General features: G+C 38.6%; 1 protein-coding gene across 17 annotated transcripts in view; it reads left to right on the forward strand.

Annotated features, from left to right (window-relative positions):
- The window catches only part of MYO16 (myosin XVI), a 591,124-nt gene that overhangs the window by 190,768 nt on the left and 375,362 nt on the right, over window positions 1-24,994 (forward strand). For all 17 annotated transcript variants that reach the window (XR_012002051.1, XM_072761001.1, XM_072761005.1 and 14 more), the window contains one exon: window positions 12,176-12,319. Coding sequence is in view for 16 of the 17 variants with exons in the window: in XM_072761001.1 (XP_072617102.1) it covers window positions 12,176-12,319 (144 nt within the window). In the remaining variant the exon portion in view is untranslated. The remainder of the gene's footprint in view (window positions 1-12,175; window positions 12,320-24,994) is intronic.

Raw genomic sequence — 24,994 nt, forward strand, 5'->3', positions numbered from 1 at the left:
AAGAGGAGTAAACTGGAGGTAGTGGCAGAGGACCGTACTGAGGCCACTCCTGCCTTGAGAAAACCGTTCTGACATCATCTCCAGCCCTCTTGATCAGACATAATTACTCTTTTTTCCAAGATTTCCTAGTACATGACCCTTGCTTCTGCTACAGATTGTGTCATGATGGGTCATAATTAATGGATAATGTGCCTTTTCTCTCTGATAGATTGAATTTTCAAAAACTGTGACTATCTTAGATACTCTTATATCTTTAGTGTGTGATGGTGTGATGTGTAGGAAATACTCGATATGTCATCCATGAATGAACGGATGAATGAATGGGATCCAAGAACATAAGGACCCCTTTGGCTAATGAGAAGTCTGTTATTTGAGGCCCAGGTCATAGAGTATAAAGACTCAGAAATGGTGGAAGCAGAAGGAAAATGAAATGAGAGGATTAAAATGATAAGGCAGAGGGAAACACTTATTAACTCTCTGTTCACTGCAGATATGTTGCATTTTCATACCATTAGGCATGGGCTGCGAGCCTCAGATAAAGGGATGGTGGAGCTCGAGTGCATGCGAGAAAGCCCGGGGATGGCCAAGAGACCCCAGGCTCAGCGCCGAGTCTCCTCCTTCCTGGTGTGCCTGAGTAAATAAAAGCAAATGAAAAATTGTGAGTTGCCAGAGAAACAAAATTACAGGGTTTCAACATGCCTTAGGTACTGAAAAAGGCAATTTCGCCATCTGAAATGTCAAGTGTGAGCATCTCTACTATTGGCCCCACTTATGGGGCACCCAGTGTTATGAAGCCTGATGTGTTATCAGCATTGAAGCTCTAATTATAGATGCTTAGATCAACGCCTTTGGGAAAAAGGCAGCGCATGTTTGTGTGGGTCATCGAGAAAAAGCTGTGGAATTTGGTGAGCTTTCCAGACTTTTGTTTATTTAACTCAATTATCCTTCATTGGGTTCCTGATTTGAAGTGTAGATTTTGGTACATTTCTCTTAGAAGTGCCAGGAGAACTTTGATATTGGAGATTAGCAATTTTCATCCTGTGCAGGTAGATATCTGAAAAGCAGGTTTTAGTATATTTTGTAATATAAAATCTTTAATTTTATCTTCTTTTAAAATTTTCAACAAATACCTCTGGATTGGCTTGTTTGCCTACCCTTCAGCAAATAATTTATGTATCAAACAGATAGCAGGTGCTAAGTCTTATGATGGATGGAAGGGAAGTAATGACAGCAGGTGACAGTATCTGCACCCCAGGAGGGCAATATAGATGAACACTCAGATTGAAATCTGTGGAAGAAGTATGATATTTGTGGATTTGGCAACAGAATCACATAGGTTTTGCTAAACCACTGCCTAGGGTTTTATATTATGATATCTAATAAATGAGCTCTCGAGAAGGAGCTCCTGAGGGTGGCCAAACCCTCTCGAATGAAACATGAAATGCAAATTCTTTTAGTCTTGTCCTGTGACAGCAGCAGACCACAGTGAAGCTTAAGTGGAATATGTTAGAAGTAGGAACTGCTCTTTCTTTGACCTGGCAAATTCTTGTTTAACATAAAGACAGGCCTTTTCCCAGTGGAGACCCATGTAGGTGTCAGAAGTATTGAACTACTGCAGATATGCAAATACATTCACGACATAGTAGTAAATATCACATGCAGGTTAGAGAATGATATATAAAGTACAGACAGGTAGATGAGATGAGAGAGAAGGGGGCGCATCTTTTTCAAAAGCGGAGAAAATCTTGGAAGCCTAGACAAATTTTTAACAATGACTCAGGTTGGGGAAAGGAGACAAAGTCCTTGTTTTTACATGTCTGCTTCTTTTTTAAAAGTTATTTATTTATTCATGAGAAGACACAGAGAAAGATTGAGGTAGAGACACAGGCAGAGGGAGAAGGAGGCTCCATGCAGGAAGCCTAATGTGGGACTCAATCTTGGACCCAAGGATCACTCCCTGAGCCAAAGGCAGACGCTGAGCCACCCAGGGGTCCCTACATGTATGTTTCATATAATAAAAGAAATTAATAAAAAGTAGTGATGAGTGCATTTTTATTAGAGGCTTAAATTCTGTTTTGATCACTTTCTGCTCTTACAAGAAAGTCTGTGTCTGAATTGGCTGCTCATTGGGCTTCACTGTACACATCTTTCAAGTTTCAGGCACTGGAGGAAGTGGAGAAAATTAGCAAATTAATGCAGTTGCAGCTGTTCCACATCTTAGTATCTTTCAGAGGGAGTCAGAATATTAGGACTGTGGAGGAAATGTTTAAAGAAAGATTTTATTTTATTTTATTTTATTTTATTTTATTTTATTTTATTATTTATTTATTTATTTATTTATTTATTTATTTATTTTTAGAAAGATTTTATTTTAAAACTGGTCTAGATGTTAAAGAGTAAAAATGGGGCAGCCCGGGTGGCTCAGCGGTTTAGCACCGCCTTCAGTCCAGGTCGAGATCCTAGAGACCTGGGATCGAGTCCCATGTCGGGCTTCCTGCATGAAGCCTGCTTCTCTCTCTTCCTGCGTCTCTGCCTCTCTCTCTCTCTCTCTGTGTCTCTCATGAATAAATAAATAAAATCTTTAAAAAAATAAAAATAAAAAAATAAAGAGCAAAAATGGTCAATAGATGTGTGGAAGTTGTCCAGAGTAGTGGTGGGTGACCATGTAACTCCACCCTCTTTTGCTCTTGAAAGCAAAGGGAAAAAGCTGTGAGTGTAAGTGTTGGTGAGAAAATGAATCATAACAGAAGAAAATATGCCCTTTCCAGGGGCCTTTCCTGGAAGTTTCTTGGGTGATGAGGAATGGGGGACATCCATACAGGATGGTGCAACAGGAAGCAGAGAGATAATTGAAGGAACAAGATGGACACAAAAGGATAATGTCAATGAGTAGGAGATCCCAACCATTGTTATGTCTGAGGATGATGCTGGAAAGTGTAGGAAAACCAGAAGCAGAGTTTCCATGGATTGGAAATAGTGACTCCTTTAGATTTTTCCAAGGATGTGATTAGGGCTCAAATTTCTGGCTGGACTTTACTTTTTAAAATCCAACGTCTCTTTGGTCTTTGGAAATCATGGCATCCATACTGTAAGGCCCAAATCCAGAATTTTGGTCATGAATACAGTACCCATCTGAATCTGGAATGAAAATGATAACCTTGTTCTGCATGATGGTTATATATATATATTTTTTTTTGGATTGCCTGTGCTCATGACTTGGGGAGTGAGAAGGCAACAAAAGTGTAAATTCTGGCATTTCTCAGAATGCCACCCGGAACTGAGGGGAGTGAATTTTCAACTTTTGAGTAAATAATAACACAAGACTAGTCATTCAGCAGCAAATTCTAAAAAATTCCCTAGCAAAGATACCAGTGAGATTTGTGTTTTGTGTTCTTTTATCTCTGCGACAGTAGAGCACTATTGAAATCAGAATCCTTCACGACAGGGTAAAGGCAGAAAGGCAAAAATTTTTTACAGATGTCTTTGAACTGGGAGCCCTTCTGAGAAAAATCCTAGTCGACCAGCATTTAGAGCACTGGTACAGAGCCTTTCCTATGGGAACCTGGAAGTTACACCCACAAAGGTTTTCCCTGAGGTCGCAGTCTGAAATTCACCCTCTCAGAAAGGCTTTCCATGCCAAATGACAAATAATTCCCCAAAGAGCTATTTTCATTCCTCCTCCAGATTGTTCATGCTGTTTCCCACTTTGGGATGCTCCTCAGAGATCACATTTATTTATTTATTTATTTATTTATTTATTTATTTATTTATGATAGTCGCAGAGAGAGAGAGAGAGAGGCAGAGACACAGGCAGAGGGAGAAGCAGGCTCCATGCACCGGGAGCCCGACGTGGGATTCGATCCCGGGTCTCCGGGATCGCGCCCTGAGCCAAAGGCAGGCGCTAAACTGCTGCGCCACCCAGGGATCCCGAGATCACTTCTCTTTTGACTGCATTGCCTTCTTGAATTTGGCTATTAACTGGGGACAATATATAGACCATATTACCAACTCTCTGGCTTGGCACAGTCTTGGGTATGTGGTAGGTCTTCAATGTATAGTTAATGGATTATGAATGTCTCAGTCCCTATGTCCCCCACCAAATCCTTCAAGACTTGTGCTGAGAGTGTCCCATACTGTAGTGTCCAATTCTCTTCAGGCTATTGGGTACCCTCCACTGTGAATCTAGAATGTTCTGAACACCCCCAATTTCATTCAACTGGATTGTCATTTTCCCCAGAGCAGTTACTATGTCATTGAACATTACATGTGCATTGCCAAGCACTGTGCCTGGAATAGACTGTTGCCTATTAAAATCTTGGTGATTCAGAGTGAGGCAAACCAATGTTGTAGCTGAAGAAGCAGAGCCTATATTCACTTAAAAGGATAAAAGATTTTTTTTTTTAGGATAAAAGTTTTATTAGGATTTTAAAATTCCTGGATGTGCATCAGTGGTACATCTGAATCTCTTTAGTAATAGCCTGTTTTATAATTAGGTTTTGGTTGAATCGGCTGGAAGATATGTATGTTTGGAATGCAGGTGGAAAACGGTAACTATGATCCAGCTCAGAGGGTTCTGCTGAGGTACTCTGGAGAGGTAATCGGTATGGCAAGGTAATCTGTAGTACAATGATTTGCCAGGGAGAAGAAATGCCATCTTCTCTGATTTATAATGGGATTATGTCTGGATGAGCCACGTAAGTTGAATTAAAAATGCATTTGCTACTGCACACTGTAGCATAGCCTAGCCTACCTTCAATGTGCTCAGAATACTGACATTAGCCTACAGTTGGGCAAAATCATTGAGCACAAACCCAATTTTCTAATCAAGTGTTGAATATCTCATGTAATTTTATTGAATTCTCTACTGAAAGTGACACCACAGAAGGGTCGCATGGATGCAGAATGATTGTCAGTGTATGAGTTGTCTTCGCTCACGACGACATGGCTGCCTGGGAGCTGCGGCTGCTGCCCAGCATCGTGAAAGGGGCTTGAACTGCATGTCGCCAGCCCCGGACATGATCCAAATTCAGAATGCTTTCACACCTTCGTAACGTCAAAAACTCATAAGTCGAGCCATTGTAAGTCTGAGACCATCTGTACATGAAAAGCGAAAATGAGAAGTATGTTCAAGATGACTTTATAATGAGCACGCGCCTTCAGTGTGAGATGATGGCAGAGAAGTAGAAGTGATTTTGTACAGATCTAGGCACTGGCTGAAAGGAGTGGCCAGTGGGATTGATGTTCAGTACAAGGGGCCATATGGAAGTTCTAGAGAGATTTCAAAAATTTTAAAAATTGAAACAAATTCAAATTCATGTTCCTACTGATACAGATCTGTGTGTGTGTGTGTGTGTGTGTGTGTCTTATCTTCTCTGTTTCTGGTTGTAAAAAAGTTTTTGAACTACTGAGAACCCATAAATACAGGTCAAGAAAAATGGACAATGATTAATACAAATTGATTGTATAAGGCATATTGCTTCCCCTTCCCTCACAGCTTCCAGAGAGTTCAGAGATAATTTCTGTTTGTTTAATAGTAGAACTGTGCTTAGCATCTGATATCCACCCAATAACTGATATCTAGATCAAATTAGATGTCCTGGTAACACTTTGCTAGTCTCTTCTACCCTAGTGGTTTTGAAATCAACATAGAGGAATAAAAAGGGAAGTGTGCCCTGAAAATGTATAGACATTGGGAAAACTAATGTGAAGAGGTCTGACCCATGTTTCAAAAAGAAAACCAAAAACTTGCAAAAGATAAAGTTCATGTATGAACCAGGGAATTTACTGTGTGAATTCAGTGTTCATATAAAGCTTTTGGTTTTCTGAGTGATAAATTTCAAAATTATTCAGGACATGCTCGTTAGACAACCAGAACTAAAATACAGGGGCACCTGGGTGACTGAGTAGGTTAAGTGTCTGCCTTTGGCTCAGGTCATGATCCCAGGGTCCTGGGCTCCCTGCTCAGTGGGAAGTCTGCTTCTCCCTCTCCGTCTGCCCCTCCCCGTACTCCTGCTCTCTCTTGCTATCTTTCTCTGTCAAATAAATAAATAAAAATCTAAGAAAAAAGGAACTAAAATACATAAAATATCCTTTATGACAAGATGTAGGGAAAAGACAGAACATTTTAAATTTAAGATTGTCTGTATTTGTTATTTGGTTTCTATGGTTTTTATGGTCTTTTCAGCTGAATTAGTAACACATACTGTGTTTGGGTTTGTGCACTGAGGCACGTTACCTTTGTTTTTGTTTTTTGTTTGTTTTTTTCAAGAATTTTTTTTAATAATAAATTTATTTTTTATTGGTGTTAAATTTGCCAACATACAGAATAACACCCAGTGCTCATCCCGTCAAGTGGTCCCGTCAAGTGCCCCCCTCAGTGCCCATCACCCATTCACCCCGACCCACCGCCCTCCTCCCCTTCCACCACCCCTAGTTCGTTTCCCAGAGTTAGGAGTCTTTATGTTCTGTCTCCTTTTCTGATATTTCCTACCCATTTCTTCTCCCTTCCCTTCTATTCCCTTTCACTATTATTGTGAAAATGTCAATGTTACCCAGGGCAATTTACACGTTTAATGCAATCCCTATCAAAATACCATGGACTTTCTTCAGAGAGTTAGGACAAATTATTTTAAGATTTGTGTGGAATCAGAAAAGACCCCAAATAGCCAGGGGAATTTTAAAAAAGAAAACCATAGCTGGGGGGATCACAATGCCAGATTTCAGGTTGTACTACAAAGCTGTGGTCATCAAGACAGTGTGGTCCTGGCACAAAAACAGACACATAGATAAATGGAACAGAATAGAGAATTCAGAAGTGGGCCCTCAACTTTATGGTCAACTAATATTCGATAAAGGAGGAAAGACTATCCACTGGAAAAAAGACAGCCTCTTTAATAAATGGTGCTGGGAAAATTGGACATCCACATGCAGAAGAATGAAATTAGACCACTCTCTTGTACCATACACAAAGATTAACTCAAAATGGATGAAAGATCTAAATGTGAGACAAGATTCCATCAAAATCCTAGAGGAGAACACAGGCAACACCCTTTTTGAACTCAGCCACAGTAACTTCTTGCAAGATACATCCACGAAGGCAAAAGAAACAAAAGCAAAAATGAATTATTGGGACTTAATGAAGATAAAAAGCTTCTGCACAGCAAAAGAAACAGTCAACAAAACGAAAAGACAACCTACAGAATGGGAGAAGATATTTGCAAATGACCTATCAGATAAAGGGCTAGTTTCCAAGATCTATAAAGAACTTATTGAACTCAACAGCAAAGAAACAAACAATCCCATCATGAAATGGGCAAAGGACATGAACAGAAATCTCACAGATGAGGCACGTTACCTTTGTTTAGAAACAATTCCAGTGGAAGAATGCACTCCCTGAGAAGGTGTGGACGGCCGAGTTAGTGCGAAGAGTGTCCTTGTCACTAATCCTTGGCAACTCAATAAACAATCTTGGAGGAAGGCGCTATCTGTGGTGTTGCTCTCTAAGCATGCTTTAGGAGGCAGAATGCAATGTTTTGATAATGGACTGGGATATTGGGATTTAGTACTTTAGCTATCTTGGTGGCAGCAAGCCCAAGGGGAGCGGTAATTAAAGTAAAATGTAGTGGGGGTTTCTGGAGTCCTGGAGAGAAGACACTTTACACTTTCAGAGAAAGTGAGTAACCACTGTTGCTGATGCACTTGGACTGTGGGGATGACTGTGATTGTAGTCTCTAACTTTGATAAAAGAGGAGAGTGACCCTTTCGGGAGAAGAAGGGTAGTATGCAAGGATAGAATGATTCTTAGAAAGAAGCAGAGTAAGGTGAGTGGGTGGTGACTCTAAAAGAATCAGTAAGTAAGAATCAGTAATCAGGAGCCTGGCTGGCTCAGTTGATGGAGCACGGGACACTTGATCTTGCAGTCATGAGTTCAAGCCCTACATTGACTGTAAAGCTTACTTAAAAAAAAAAAAATAATAATTTCAGAAAATGGCCAAGCTTTTTCAGGGCCCAATGGGAGAAGAATTGTGTCTAGCATGGAGAAGGCTGCAGGAGAGCCTGTTTTTCCAGAGAGATAGATTTAGGTTCTATAGACATTTCTAGGTGAGGAGAATTTCTTCGAAATGGACTAGGTTCCAGAGGTTCACTAGAAGGAAATGCAGTGTGTGGACTTGAGGGCCCTGGGAACAGGGCAGGTTAAGAGGCTCAATAATTCATGGTGGGCTTCATGGGCACGTGGTCCACATGGTCACTCTGGCTTTGTGCTCTGCAGAGCCCATGCTTGGTTTCATGCTCTGCTGTCACCATCTTGAAATTCTTAGTCATTTTTAAAAAAGATGTATTTATTTATCAGAGAGAGAGAGAGAGAGAGAGAGACCATAGAGGAAGGACAGAGGGAGAATCTTAAGCATACTGTGCACTCAGCACAGAGCCTGACATGGGGATTGATCTCATGACCCTAAGATCATGGCTTGAGCTAAAATCAGGAGTTGGATGCTTAACCAACTGAGCCAGATGTCCCAACATTCTTAATCATTTTAAAAATTTTTTATATTTTTTAATTTAAAAAAAAATATTTATTTATTTATGAGAGAGAGAGGCAGAGAAACAGGTAGAGGGAGAAGCAGGGAGCCTGATGTGGGACTTGATCCCAGAACCACAGGACCATGACCCAAGCCAAAGGTATACACTCAACTGCTGAGCCACCCAGGCGTCCCCCTAGTAATTTTTTAAAAATGTTTTATTTATTTATTCATGAGAGACACACAGAGAGAGAGAGAGGCAGAGACATAGGTAGAGGGAGTAGGAGGCTTCCCCATGGTGGGAACCTGATGCAGGACTCGATCCCAAGACCCCGGGATCATGCCCTGAGCTGAAGGCAGACGCTCAACCGCTGAGCTACCCAGGGCCCCTCTTTGTCATGTTTGAATAAGAGGCTCCACTTTTTCATTTTGCACTGGGCCCCACAGATTATGTAGCTTGTCCTGACTGGACCATAGAGGCAGAGGAAGGTGATGGGGGGAGCCGGGAGCCTTGGCCCCAGGAGGCCAGGGGAGACAACTGGTAGAGTCAGAGCTTTCTGAAGGGGACTTAGTGGTGGTTCAACCACCTTCTTGGTGCTCTGAACTGTTGCCAGAAGTTGGTTGAAATGATGAAGAACAACCTGAATCAGGAGGAAGATTTGCTAGCTGGAAGAAAATTCTTTCTAGTGAGAATGAGGTTTACTATCTAACAATAATGTTGTAAGAACATTGTAACAGGAATGTTCAACCATCATAATCTTTTCAGACAAGTGTGATTAGAAGGTATTTATTGCTGTCAAATTATTATTCATGATCCTCTGAAATGTGAATCTCAAAATTACATTACTTGAGAGAAGCTCATATCATTTTCCACACTGTATCTAATTAACTCTTTTGGTAAAAGACACCAAAAAGCCAAACTGTAGGTATCTTTGAATTGTAAATGTGGATTCCTGAGGTGCAGGTTGAGAGTATCTTGACAGGTCACATCACTGTTGATTTTGCAGTGAGTTATCAAAAAGATAAAGAGAGCAGAATAGGAATTGTCTGCACGTGAATTGCCTGAAAGAAATTGGATCCAGGCCCCAATTCTAAAACCTATTTATTCATCCTTTATACTCTGATCCTCATCTTATTAGTCATTTTACCCAAACCTGCAGCTACTGTGGATGGGGCCATGGGTCATAGTGTCCTCATTACTGTTACACATGATGCAGTACATCACATATGCAAAGATCTTAGTTCAAAACTGAAACTAATCCCTCAGAGTTCATGTGTGTCATTGCCCTGGTGCTTCGTGTATCCCAAACCTGATGCCTGTGTATATCTTCCTTCATGTGGAACCTGCACGGTGATTTTGCACTGCACTGACTGTATGTGCTTGAGACTGCCAGGTACTGAAGGAAGATAGGAATGTTCTTTCATGACTGTATTATGATTGTGAACCACAACTCATAGGTCTGTTTTTTTTTTCTTTTTTTCGTGAAATGTCAGTTCAAATATACTTTTTAAGGATTTTATTTATTTATTCATGAGAGACACACAGAGAGAAGCAGAGATATAGGCAGAGGGAGAAGCAGGCTCCTCACAGGGAGCCCAATGTGGGACTTAATCCCAGGACCCCGGGATCACGCCCTGAGCCACAAGCAGACCTTCAACTGCTGAGCCACCCAGACGTCCCTATCAGTTCAAATCTTGTCCCTAATTTTAAAAATTGGACTCTCTTCTAGTTACTAATTTTAGTGCAAATTAAAGAATAAGAAAAATATAAATCAATCCATGTAGTCCCCATTTCCAGTGCTATCAGTCTGTTGGGTTATTATCTGGAGATTGCCCATGGCTCATCAATGCTCTGGTCACTTAAACTCATTTTGTGCTCTGTCTCACTTTGTGTAATCCACATTACTGTCTTCAGGTTCACCAGTCTTGTCTTCTGTGACATCCAGTCCATTGTTGATCCCATCCGTTGGTACGTTTTTTATCTCAGCCATGGTAGTTCTCATCTCCAGGCATTAAATTTGAGTCTTTTGGCTGTCTTCCATGTCTCTGCTTACCATGTTCAACAGTTTCCCAGTTTTTTGAACATGTGGAATGTGGTTATCATAACAGTTTTAACACACAGATTCTAACACCTCATTCTAACAGGTGTGTCACTTCTAGGTTGATTCCCATTGATCACTCTCTCTCCTCCTTGTGGGTCCTATTTGTTTGGTTTCTTGTATATCTGGTCATTTTTTCTTGGATGCTAAATGTAGTGGATTTTGCCTTGTTGGGTACTGAATATTTTTAGACTTTTTTTTTGACAATTTTATTTATTTACTTGAGAGAGAGAGAGAGAACACAGAGAGGGAGAAGCAGGCTCCCCGTTGAGCAGGGAGCCTGACGAGGGGCTGGACCCTAGGACCCTGAGATCATGACCTGAGCCAAAGTCAGATGCTTAACTGACTGAACCACCCAGGTGCCCCTGAATATTTTTATATTTCTGTAAATACTTTTGAGCTCTGTTTGGGGGGCATTGAAGTTATTTGGAAGCAGTTTGATTTTGAGTTTAATGTTTCTAGGTGGGAGTAAAGCAACATTCAGCTCAGGGCTCATATCCCCCTCTGGGCCCCTGCACAGTACCACATTGATTAGGGGAAGGGAACTTATTTTATGCATCTAAATCCTATAAAAAGCATATATGTTTCAACCCAGAAATTTTACTAATAAATATTTAGCTTATTTAGCTTAGATCCTTTAAACAAACTAGTTTAGCAAATATGCATTTGACACTAATGTATGCCTATAGATATAAATATTTAAAAATTAGACTTACACTGGGACTGGATAATTAATAAGATCCAGGGCAAAATGAATATGTGGGATTCTTCAATAATTATTAAAAATTCATGATGGTGACAGTAGAGCATTCAACCACATGCAGGATCCATTTAAGCATGACTACAGAGATCATGCACCCTCGGAATCAGCTCTGAGTTATAATATTTGTATGAGTTTTACCTAGAAATAGTAAATCAAAAAATAAAAGTAAAACAATTTCCTGGAGAGTTTGATTTAGTAGACCATGAAATTTCTATAAAATATAATGATTCAAATTTATGTTAGAAGATTTTTGAATTATAGTAGGTAACTGTTACAAGCTAGCACTGTGGAGTTTTTAGTTGTCGTATGCAACCACGCTGAAGGTAGCATTTATAGGATGGGAGATGAGTTTGGTAGGACCATGAAGGCTCTTCTCTATCTTGGATGCAATAAAGTGATAAAAGTTTATTCTTTGACAAAATTCAATGACAAATCATGTCTGTTTTAAAGCAGAAGTATCATGTGATCAAATCTGTATTTCAGAGAGATAATTGTGGTAAATGATTGAAGATTTTCTAGTAATCCTGTCTACAAATGAGGAAGACCGAAATAGTGAAATTTTTCCCTGTTCTTAATGTCTGTCCTTAGTTTTATTTCCACTGTCTGTGGACACCACTTCCCTTGAGTCATCCATCCTTTATATGTTCCTTACTTATAGGTTAGTTGGAGAACATTTAGCCCCATTTAGCCTCATTTCTCAGCCTCTAAATTGGCATTGAAGTTTTTATCCATGGATTTGCAGTAAACCTTATGATAGTTCAAAATATTTTCTTTTTTTTCCCCCTTTCTTTCAGTGTGCTCGGTATGATAATGCCTTCGTCGCAGAGATCCTGATTGACAGAGGGGTCAATGTCAACCACCAGGATGAAGACTTTTGGACACCAATGCACATTGCCTGTGCTTGTGACAACCCTGATATTGTCTTGCTGCTTGTATTAGTAAGTAAAGCAACTCAGTTTATTACCATCTGAATGTTTGATGGTGTATAAAATGCTTTATACTTTATTAATATTTCACAGTATGTAATACTTTGGTTGATAATATATATATATATATGCATATATATATATGTCATCCTTAATTTTATTGGAGTTACAAGATAATTAGATACTAATGTTGTGGGTCAGAGTTCATCAAACAGATTGTGTGGATGTCATATGAAGCTCTACTCCTCTGACTTTTTTTCTGGGGAATTATATGCCTTAATACTGTGCAAGTGAGTCCTAACTAAAATGGTTTCATAAGTGTTATTTCTTTCAATCCATTCTCTTAATTTTGAGCCAGTTAGGCATACAGTAATGAGATATGGCATCTTTTGAATCTTATTCTCTTGCTTACATCTAGTAAGTCCCTGTCTACAACATTTCTTTACAAGAAAGTGAAAACATGGGGCACCTGGGTGGCTCAGTGGTTGAGTGTGTGCCTTTGGCTCAGGTCATGATCTTGGGGTCCTGGAATTGAGTCCTGCATTGGGCTCCCCCTCTGCCTGTGTCTCTGCCTCTCTGTGTGTCTCTCATGAATAAATAAATAAAAGCTTAAAAAAAAAGAAAATGAAAACACTAGAGCTATTTGATGCTATTGCTTTCGATTATAGCTTAGACCTTGACATTGATCCTCACAACATATCTTAATTATTTTGGAACTGAGATTTGGGATTTTTTTTCCAGAGGGTTTATCTCTAACAAAGATTTTGAGAAATTTTTTTTTAAAACATGCGCATCTCAGTGTCTGGTGATGGGGCTTTTCTTTGCCAGACAGGGTTGAGAAATAGAAACTGGTTTTATTTGAATGATCATGGAGTTAAATCTTTAGTTTTCAAATTAGCATATTCATGATTCTGTAGTGCCTCTTTTCTCACATCATGTACAAAGTTGTATTTCTGATAGTTATGTTCTGTAATTACCTTCATTTACTAATCATTTAATTAATATTTGTTGATTACTATTTTTTATTACTATTTTTGACATAATTCCTGCCCTTGAGGAAATTAAAACTTATTCATTCATTCAAATATTTGTTGAATAACCACTCTGTTCTAGGTGCTATGCAGTGCAAAAAGACATTTATATTATAGAATATGGCAAAAACAAACAGGAGCAAGCCAAGTAAGGATACCACTGAGGCATTTGATTAGTGGATTAAGCAAGTCTGACTAGTCTCCTTGCCAATGTGTAATAGCCAGTCCAGCCATCTATCCACAGAATATCTTACTTTTAAATAAATATAGATGAAACACATTGTTATAAAAATTGTAATTCCTATAGGAATGTGTTCCTGTCAATAATATCAAAAGAAATACTTGTCTTATTTCCAGAATTAAATACCATTGTATTTGATTCAGTGCTGCATGCCCAATATTCTTTCCATTTTCCAAAGATTATTGATGAATGAGAAACTGGGTAGATACTTGAGTGCCTTCTTTCCTCTACTAAGAGAATCTGAGTGAACAAAAATAGCAAAAATCCCTGCCTCTTGGAGCTTACATTCTACTGGGGAGAAGCAGGAGAAAACAAATATGTAAATGAGTGAAATATACAGTATGTATATAGAGAGAACTATTAGAAGGACAGGAAGAGAGCAGTAGAGACTATTAAGGGGTGGCCACAAGTAGAAGGGGACACGTGAATCATAAACCACATGAAAATGTGGTCAAAACTGGAACAGGGCAGAGGGAAGAGCAGGGACAAGCTCTGTGGAGGCGTCTTGTGTTTGTGGGACAGCAAGGAGATCAGAGCAGCTGGAGGGTGACGAGAGGCAGGCAGTGGTGCTGAGCTAATCCCACCCTGGGGCAGGGTGTCAGAATTTTCTTTCACCCCAGGTGAATCAGGGATCCTTTGGAGGGTTTCGGGTGGAGAAGTGACATGATCTGACTTGTGTTTGAGAAGATCACTCTGACTGCTCTGTTGAGACCAGACAAAAGGAGGGAGGGGCGGCATGAGGGAGCATGTAGCAGTCTGTTTTCACCCCTCAGGTTAGACATGGTGGAGGTGTGGGAGGTGACTGGCATTTGGATACTTTGAAGGTCAAGTTGTCTGTGTTTGGCATAGAATTGGATTTAGGGCTTGGCAGAAAGGACATGAATCACAGATAACTTCCACTTTTTGGTCTGAGGACCAGAGGGTTGGAATTTGTGTTAAAAGCATTTGAATCATCTTTTTCAAGTTTCTCAGGAAATCATTTTCTATAAGAACAATTTTCAGTGAGTTGAGAGATAATGATGTGTTTTAGCTTTCATTAAGTAGAGATGTGTGTGCATGTGTGTGTTGCCATTATAGAATGCACAGCGTTAGAACACTGCTATTGTAATTGTATCACAAATGGTTTGTGTTTATGGAGTAGGCTTAGGCACTGTGAATGTTGTCAGTACTCTTTCCAAATGATCTCCAAACTCTAGGAGATACTAATAATTGACTTTTGTACAGCTTTTTCTATGTGTCTGATATCTTTCTACACGCTTTATAGAGATTAATTTACTTAGTCTTTATGAAGCCCTATTACGTATATGCTAGCTTTCTCTGCCTTGTGTAGGTGAGGGACAGATGCTCAGAGATGCCAGCTTATGTGCTGAGGACCAGAGAGTATTGGCAGAGACAGATTTAGTGTCATAACCTGAACTGCCAACCCCTCTGATCTGCTGTCATATTACTAATGATAGAATTTATATGAGCTAGAAGTCTCTAGAGCAGACTAGTAAAATCGTGATTCCCATGCAATATCTTACATTCCCCTTTAAAAGCACAGCTTGCAAACTGATTATTTAGAATTTGCAAGGAAAGTCAAGAAATATTACACATGCACTTGATTCTTGCTATTCACAGGAGGTAGGTTCTGTTACGTCACCGCAGACACTGAGTTAGTGAATGTTGAACCACGGCTCCTGGGGAAGTTCAGCATTCACTTCCTGCAAGGCCTCTGGTCACAACATATTTGTCAACAGATCTGTACGAACCTTGTTTTATATGTCTTTCTCTTTATTTATTTTTTTTATTTTTTTATTTTTTTTTAATTTATGATAGTCACACACACACACACAGAGAGAGAGAGAGAGAGAGAGAGGCAGAGACACAGGCAGAGGGAGAAGCAGGCTCCATGCACCGGGAGCCCAACGTGGGATTCGATCCCGGGTCTCCAGGATCGCGCCCTGTGCCAAAGGCAGGCGCCAAACCGCTGCGCCACCCAGGGATCCCTGTCTTTCTCTTTAAAGAGACCTTTAGAAACATATGCTGTTGATTCATAAACATTGACCTTGTGGCCAATAACCCTGTAACTCATGCCTGCAGAAAGCCTCACCACACACGGGTTTTTCTCCATAAAGTGCATCAATAGCCTTCTTGTACTTAGAAGCGGTAGGAAGCACTTCAGCATCATGCTTGGGGCTCATTTTAAACAACCAAATAGCCAACAAAAGGAAAAAAATGTGAAAAATGTGACACTAAATAGACCATGATGAAGTCTTTATTTTCACTATGAAGGTGAAATAAGAAGGCATGGCATTGTCTTGTGGGACCTCCCTTGCAAACGTGTGCGCTGGATGGCCAGAATTTTCACCACCCTGTGCACGTGCATGAATGATCCTGGAATTGTAGCCCTAGTATTCATTTTGGTATTACAAAAAAATTCAGCAAACAGACAAATTCGCAAGTATGGAATCTGTGAATAATGAGGATCCATTGTTTTTATTACTAAGGATCCATTGCATTTACTACTAAGCAAAACAATTGATACTTTTTAGAATTTTAAGTGCAAAATAGAAATCATCTAAATCCAGTATATTTTAGGAGTTGAGTGTATCAAAAAATGATGAATTTCTGAGATAAATTTTCAAAATTTCAAACTTATTTTTTTCAAAAAAAGTCTCATTATTTTTAGTTTCCAGCACATAGTTGGATAGGGTTTTAGTGTTTCCTAGAAGTTTTACAGATATCTCACTGGACATGTAGAGCATTTTTATGATGTGAGCAATACACTTAGTATATAGTACTTATTTTTATATAAAGAAATCTGTTATCAGAGAAGTTACATAAAAGAATAACATCTCAAATCTAAATGTTTGGGTTCTCCCCAAAATAAAATTTCAAGATGCTATTTTTTATATTTATATATAATTATGCGTGTATTTAATTATATATAATATACAGTATAATTATACACTTTGTCCCCTGAGAATTTTCTTCTACTTACTTTATTGTTGAGCATCTCACATATATACATTTTTAGTTTTCATTCTACATTATCTAGTCTTTAAAATAATTTCTAATTTGCTCCACATTCAAACACGGATGTTCTATAACTCAAAATTATATCTAGTTTTTAAAAAAATAATTTCAAGGTAATTTGCGTTTCTCAGATTTTAAGAAACTTTTCTATTACTCAAGAATAAATCACAAAGGCTGATAAATGATTAACTCAAATTATGTCAGGTTTTATTCTCTCTAAAATCTTGATCTCATATTTATCCTGACATGTTTATGTATGTTTATTTCTAGCCTGTTGTATCAGTGCATATATACCATGACTAAGTGCTTGCAAGATGTGCTCCAAATCTGCTCAATGCCTTGCTTGTGGAAGGGGGGAGTGTAGGCTTGTCTTTGCTATATCTCTGCCATGGGACTGCTTAGGGAACGGTCTCTGAGTACGCTTGCTCAGTTCTCCCATCTTTTCTTATTAGACTTTGGATAAAAGATTTGCATTTATTTCGGTTTTCTGATTTTCCACATCTGATTTTGCAATGTGGCCACAGTTTCTACATTACTCTGCCCTGTGAGTGATTTCAAACCCGGGGCACATCTGCATGTTTTAACAGTCCATTGCATTTGGAACCATAGGAAACACATCCCTTTAATTTGATATTAATTATTTTGAAAGGAAAATAATCTGATTGAGTAAAACACTGTAGGATGCTTCTACTTGAGAAAATAATTTACCTGTCTTAGTGATAAATCAATCCTCTTAGACAGAATTTCTCTTTCTTACTGAAAAACTTTGGGAGGATATAATTTGATATTCCACATGTCCTGGAATTATTTAATAAGCCTCACTCCATAAAGAGTATCTATTCAATGTGGTTACAAGAGATGAGTAATGGATAACAGAAGGATAAAATGTCATTTTAATTAGTTTTATTTTTCAAATGGTGAATTAATTCTGTTCCATAGTACCAGGAGACCTTTCACGGTATTTTTACTCCTTGAAATCAGAAGGTGTAGGGGAAATTTTAGCAGATGGATAGTCATTTACCAAGTGAGGCTCAGCAATATCTTTATCATTGTTTCACTCCAGTAACAATGGAATGATTACTGGAAATTGCTCTGAATGTTTTCTCAATCCTTGGCCTTTTGCAAATGAACATCTGATGTTCATAATTTTTGTGCCTATTGGATGAAGTGCGTCATGGACTGTGTCTAATGGGCAGCATGGAACCAGATCATTTTAATGGGTGCTGCAGGTAACTGCCAGAAGTGAATAATTCTGTCATAACCGAGATAGTAAATGATATTTCAAAAACATACGTACTGCTTACTTTGTGTTAGGTAGCTTAGATTGATAGATCAAAACGAACTCCTTGCCAAACATTACTCATTAGTTGCTTAGACTATTCTTGGGTTAAACACTAGTATAAAAATTTCATATTGTTCAGTTATAATTTATCCTTTTTATCGCTTTGATTTGTTAAATACTAGGACATGAGATATGCCCTGCTATACACAACTGATGAATTTTTGAACCCTACATCTGAAACTAATGATATGTTTACTAACTGAATTTAAATAAAAAAAATAAATAAAAGTTAAATGACAAACCACAAAGAAAAGAAAAGGTGATATCCCTCCCTAGCAAATGAGCTATAAATCCAGATGGTTTAAGCCAAGTCTGATTTTCTAATAGGAGCTGTGGCAGAGGACGTGGCGTCATTATCAACATTTTATGTAAATGACCCCACGTGCAGAATTTAATCTCTTTCTTAGCAGATTCTCTTGCCTTCAGCTTCACTAACAAAGTAAGTTTTCAGGCTTGAATGCCTTCAGCTTCTACCTAACAAACTAACTGTTGATTTTTTTTTTTCCTATTTATTCACAGCCTTTGTTCTATTCTGAAAACTCATTTGTTTGCGTGCCTAAACTGAATTCTCCTTCATTCCCTCCAGACTCTACTAACTGCCACCTGTTGAAGGATTTCTCCATCACTTTTCCATCTTCCATTTCCATGGTTTTTCTATTGGACTTCTATAAATTCATAGTTATGTCGCAGGATCTTCCATCAATTAAAGAGCTAGGGAAAAACCCAATTAAATGTCTTTCCTAAAAATAAATAAATAAATAAATAAATAAATAAATGTCTTTCCTGTAATGGCCAGGATATGTAAGTGCCCCACCCCATCATTTTTATAGTCAAGCTTCTCTGAAGAGCAGTATGCTTTTGCGGACCTACTTACCACCCCCCGGGCCACACTTCAGTGTGATCAGGCTGCCTGCTGCCCATGCAAGGATCCCATCGTGGTCCTTGCCAAGAACATTTTTGACATCGCTGTGATAGATATCATTGTTTATTCTACTTAAACTGTCTCACTAGATCTAAAGGCAAATGGGTCAAAGAAGAAAATTGGGCAAATATCTGTTTTTTTACTCAAGGTTATATTTTGGGGGCTGATCAAAGTAAGAAGTTCAAAGAAGCTACTCTGGCTTCTAAGCCCTGTTCATGGCCATTAAACTTAAGAGCCTCTTTGCTTTTTTGAGGTATACTTGAAAAATTAGATTGCATATATCTTAAGTGTACAACATGATGCTTTGATAGAAGCATACTTTATGAAATGATGACAACAGTCAGGCTATTTACACATCCAGCACTTCACGTGGTGACTGGTACTATTCTATTGTGATAAGAATGCTGAAGATCTACTGTCTTAGTGAAACTCAAGTGTACAGAACAATAGTATTGCTTACAGTCACCATGCTGGCCCTGGGCTCCTCAGAGCCTAATTATCTGTGACTGGAGGCTGGTACTCTGACCAGCAGCTCCCATCTCTGCCACCCCAGACCTGGGTAGCCACCTTTCTCCTGTCTGTTTCTATGAGTTTGACTTTTGTTGTTGTTCTTATATTGTGTTTTTGTAAACCTATCATTTCCTAAACCTTCCCATCACTAAAATCTATGGTAAAAATTCATCCTCACCTATGGTGGAAATTCTCACTCAATGGTCACAGTGATTAAGACCATAAAAGTATTTCAGAAAAGAGGCAATAATGGGTGCTTCATGATAAGTCTATAACTTGGCATAAAATTTGAAGAGTGGAGAACTAAATTACATAACTTTCATAGACATCTGGCAGAAATGAACCTTGAGTTTTCTCTCAGGCTTGGTAAGTTTGAGAAACACGAATTTCCACATCCAACATCTAAGGAAAACTTCCCTAGGCTTCCCTATTCATTTGTTTAAGCTCCCATTTTTAGTAAACTATATTGGCTCTTCAAAAGTTCTTTTCATGATAAATAACATTTTTATCTATATTTAAGACAATTGAAAAGATTTAACAATTTACATTAATATTGTAAAGCATTTAGATTTACTTACTTTCTGAATATTCTTTTAGTAAGATGTTTTATTTTTCTAGTTACAGAAGCAAATACGGAAAAACCAAAAGATGTAAAAGTCATCCACAATCCTGCTGGTTAGATAAAGTCAGTGTTTCTGTTTTAGTACATGTCCTCCTATGTGGGTGAGCGTAGCACACATGTAATACTTGGATTTGTGTTATATGTATATATTGTCTTTTTTTTTTACTTTTAAAGATATTTATTTATTTGAGAGAGAGAGTGTGAGCAGGGGCAGGGACAGAGGGAGAGAGTCCCTATTTAGCCAGGATCCAGCCATGGGGCTCAATCCCAGGACCCTGAGATCATGACCTGAGCAGAAATCAAGAATCAGGCACCTAACTGACTGAGCCACCCAGGCATCCCACATACTGTCTCTTTTAAATGTCACAAAATTATTGCATGCTTTTAAATATTTTGTCCAAACATATATTTAGCAGCTGCATAGTGTTCCAGAGTTCAGATGCTGTAATACTTCTGGATAACTTTAGCTGTTTCCAGTTTCTCACACTTAGAAACGATGAGTAGTTCGTAACTTAAGAGAGCTGTTATTTTCAGTGGAACGTAGTTATCAGTTGTATTTCCTCCAGGAGTGAAGTGGAATGTGTTGAACTAAGAGACCTCTGAGGATGTATATGGATTTCTGTATGTCTGGCTCTTTCTAAACTAGGTGCACTCAGCTGAAGGATTTTTCTAGCTACTACCAGCTGGAGTTCAGCAAATGAATTACACCATGATGCTCTGCTCTAGGATGCTCCTCTATGAGATAATGGGCCAATACTTCTGGAATGTTCCTAATAATGCAGAAGTTGGAAGACTGACAAAACAGAGCCCTAGCTGAGAAATGTTGTGCCATCATGGCCCTACTGTGATCTCACATGGGGCCTGGGCTACTGCTGTCTGGTCAGAGACACCTGGTAGGGTTTACTTAGTGAGAAGCACCACATAGCATTTCTGCTATGCTCCATTTCCTCCTCTGACCTTGTGTTCACTGCCACAGCTCAAGAGAGGCTTTGCCATGATGCAGTAGTGCCCCTTTGTGTACTGTAGCATGGGAGTCATTATACAACATGATTGACTTTCAATTTGAAATGCACCTGCCATGTAGATGGAAAAGGAAAAGAAAGGAAAAACCAGAAGCAGGGCCTCTGTGTTAGTGGGTGCAGATGGAGGTGAAGGACATGTAAGAGAGATACATGGGGCTGGATGAAAAAGATGTAATGATAAAATAGTAAAAGATGGACTGAGTCTCATTTTCAGGTAGGTAGAGTTAACAATTTTAATGCAAAAAATAAGTCAGTCTATCAAATGTTGTGGAATTCAGAGGAAAGGATTCTGATTGGAACCTGGCACAGTCCATTTTGGACAAGGGGGCAGGTAGAAAGTCAACTTCATGATATTGATGAGGGGACCCATATATTCTTTATTTGGTGACAACATGAATAAGGCTCAGAGTTCAGGAAGGTGAGTTGTTGACAGTTTTGGGTTTTTCTTGGCTAAATGACTGTGATACATGGAGTCCCAGCAAAAGAGCTATCAGTCTCTAAATCAGTAGTATCTTGAGTGGCGGGAAATACCATGAAATTGCTATCTGTGAAATTGTCTCTTTCGAATATACGCTAAAGTGGAAGAAGAGTTACAAGCATTAGCCAGCCCTTGGTGTGGAGAAACAAGGGCATGTGTTAAACAGGAGGGTTAAAACGACTTCCCCCAGGAGCTGATCACCAAGGTGAGATCTGAAGGAGGAGCCAGGTGTGTTAATCAGATGCAAGGGGAAGACAGAACATCCCAGACTGTTGAACAGCCTGTGTACAGACTCCTTGATGAGATGAGAAAGGGCAGGTCTAGAGGAGGCAAGGGCTCAACTGGAGAGAGTAGAAGGAGCATGACAAGGAGGAAGAGGTGGTTGGGACCCAGTCAGACACAAGGGGAACCTGGACTGGAACCAGCGATGAGCTATACATGAGGATGGGTAGGTATGTGATCAGATTGTCATGTGGAAATTATCTCCCTTAGCATAGTGATGTTAGCATTGCAGCTTCAGTGAGGGGAGATGAAAGTTTGGACCAGGGTGGTAAAGGGCATGAGCAAGTATGGCAGATGGTTATAGAACAGTATAGATAATATAGTTCTGTTTTATAAGACATAACAATATATTCATATGATCATATATATATAGTTATATATATATATATATATAGATATATATAGTTGTATATAAGTACAATGTAGATATTTTTGTAAAACTGATCTCATGGGACACCTGGATGGCTCAGTAGTTGAGCGTCTGCCTTTGGCTCATATTATGATCCCGGGGTCCTGGGATCTAATCCCATGTTGGGCTCCCCACAGGGAACCTACTTCTTCTGCCTATGTCTCTGCCTCTCTGTGTGTTTGTCTCATGAATAAATAAATAAAATCTTAAAAAAAAACTGATCTCATAATATCCATTCCACTGTACAACCCATAATATTTATGTATTAACATGACAACTTACAAGGGTATATTAAAATTTATCTACTAGATGGTTGCTAATTTATCCTTTATATTACAATGAGAAAATTGAATACAGTGCCATAACAATTGCCTTAGAGATTTTTGTAAAATCTCTAAAATATTGGTTCCCATGAATATAATAAATTTAACCTTTAAAAGTAACTTCAAATGCTTTTAGAAACTTGTAATTTAAAATGGAAATTCTACCTATTGGAAAAAATAGCACATTTTAGTATGGCCCATAATATAAAAGCATTTTAATGGGCTATTTATTACACTACAAGAAAATTCTGGAGGAAATATAGTGCATTAAAACAATATCAATTAAGTATTTACCCACTTTTAAGCACATTACATCTGTGATAAATTTAGTATGAGAGCAGTGTTTTGAAATTTTTATCTTTGTCTTTAGAATATTCCATTTCTAATGCTGGAAAATAGTTTATAATAGAAGTTTCCAACTATTTATTTATTTATTTATTTATTTATTTATTTATTTATTTATTATTTTTTTCCAACACATCTTTTATGATTGGAAGATATGGATAGATAAGAAATATCTGTCATCCAAGTTCCTACAGTCACACTTAGAGACGATTTCATGATAACGTTGGTGTTAGAGTATGATTATTTCAATAGTAACTTAGTGCTGCTACATCTAGGCACTGCCCCATCAGACCACATACAGCCACTTACTGGAAGGGAGATACCTTGATTTTTGGTTCAAATTGTATTTTTCTCAGTTTTTATTCCCTGTAGATTGATGACTGGTGCCCGATGCAGATTTGTCCCATCTATGTGTCCTCTAGGTAGAGCTTGCTTAGGAGTTTATATTTTACTAGTGATGACTTGCATTGAACTCCTTCTGTAAAAGATCACTGTTATGACGACCTCTTAGTTCTGAGGCGCTTAGATTTCCCTACAGTCTTTTCAGCTAAAGAGAAGAGAAAATGTTGAAGTCATTTCCATGAGCATGAGCGGATGGAGAAATGTGGTCTTTTGAATCTAGTCATTAGGGCTCCCTGGAAGAACAGACCTGGCTGTCACACTAGCTGCTAGATGTGGGTGATAGAGTATTTTTTTTTTTTACTTAATTCAGAACTCATCCCAGGGACTTGGGTGCAGTGTTTATTAATAAATCAAGCTCCACAAAGTCAGAAATTCCTTCACAGTCAAATATAAAGAAATATTCAATCTTTAAACCATGTTTGAAAAGCACGTTATCATACCAGGATGGTGCAAACTACTCATTTATTTTGAGGAGGTTCATAAACATCAGACCCTGAACAGTGAATATTTCTGACCAATGCTTTAATGTAATATCTTTGCTGTCATTCATGATTCTTGACACCCCTATTTCTTTAAATGTTATCTCTTTTACAGCAACCAGATCTGGGTATTTTAATATTACTAAATATATGATGTCAGGTAATTTATACTTTGGATTTTTTCATATTCAATGAAGATATTATGAGATCTACACTTTTATGTATATATGTAATTTAATTCAGAAAGCATGAGCGAGGACATGCCAAATGAAAATCACTCTGACAGATTTTGTAGGCTATGTTCTCTTCAGGATGAGTCCATTAAAAAAAATATCTAAACTTTCTGAAGATTTTTACTTTAAGAACTGTATAACTTACAGATAATATAACAGCATTTAAAGCTTCTCTGTTGAAGTGTGAATAGCCATCAGTTGTTTTTGTGCAGATGGGGCAGGAAGGACTGTTTCATAAAACGCACACATTATTCCCCTGTATCTACAATCATTCATATATTTTTGACATTTTGTCTGGTGGGCACATGTTCTGTTCTGCTGTTTATTAAGTCACTGGCCTGTTGAGACTCAGAATTTCAGCGACTTATACTACTAGAGAAACTGAGGAGAGAAGATGAGGGAGTGTCATACAGTAGATGTGATGTAGGAAAAGTGCAGTCAAACTAAGATGCATGTGAATTTAGCTCCATCTGACCGTCCCCCCCCCCCCCCCCCCGCCCCAGCGCATGTAGCATATGCAGGAAAACAGCATGGGAACCAGGTGGCAGACAAAAGTGGTTTTACTCTTTTCTGTAGTAATTGAAGACTTTTAGTAAAATCATTGGGTTAAAAGTTTGAAAACTAGAAATCGGGTAGGAGTTACATAGGAGTCAAGAATATATCTAGTAAAAGATGACATAACATTTTTGGCTTGAAAAAGTAAATTAAAAAAAAAAAAAGGCCCCACCAAAGTGATGCCATAGGAAACCTAGTTACCATTCAGTATTTTCTGTTGGCCTGGAAGTAAAAGTAGGATAAATCTGAAAGTTAATTTCTATATTAATAGAAGCAAGAGAGTCATTTGATGGTGGCATCTGCATGACTGTAAGGCTGGGGATAGAACGATAACTCTGCCAGGAAGCACAAGACTGCACAGCTGTGACAGCTGGGAGGTTGTGCAGCCGAGCCTCCTCTTAGGGGCTGTGAGAAGAGGTCCAGCTTAAAATGCTGCTTATCACACCAACTGATTTTCATATTCAGCAAGTATC

This window comes from Vulpes vulpes, chromosome 6 (assembly GCF_048418805.1).
Source record: "Vulpes vulpes isolate BD-2025 chromosome 6, VulVul3, whole genome shotgun sequence".
NCBI lineage: Eukaryota > Metazoa > Chordata > Mammalia > Carnivora > Canidae > Vulpes > Vulpes vulpes.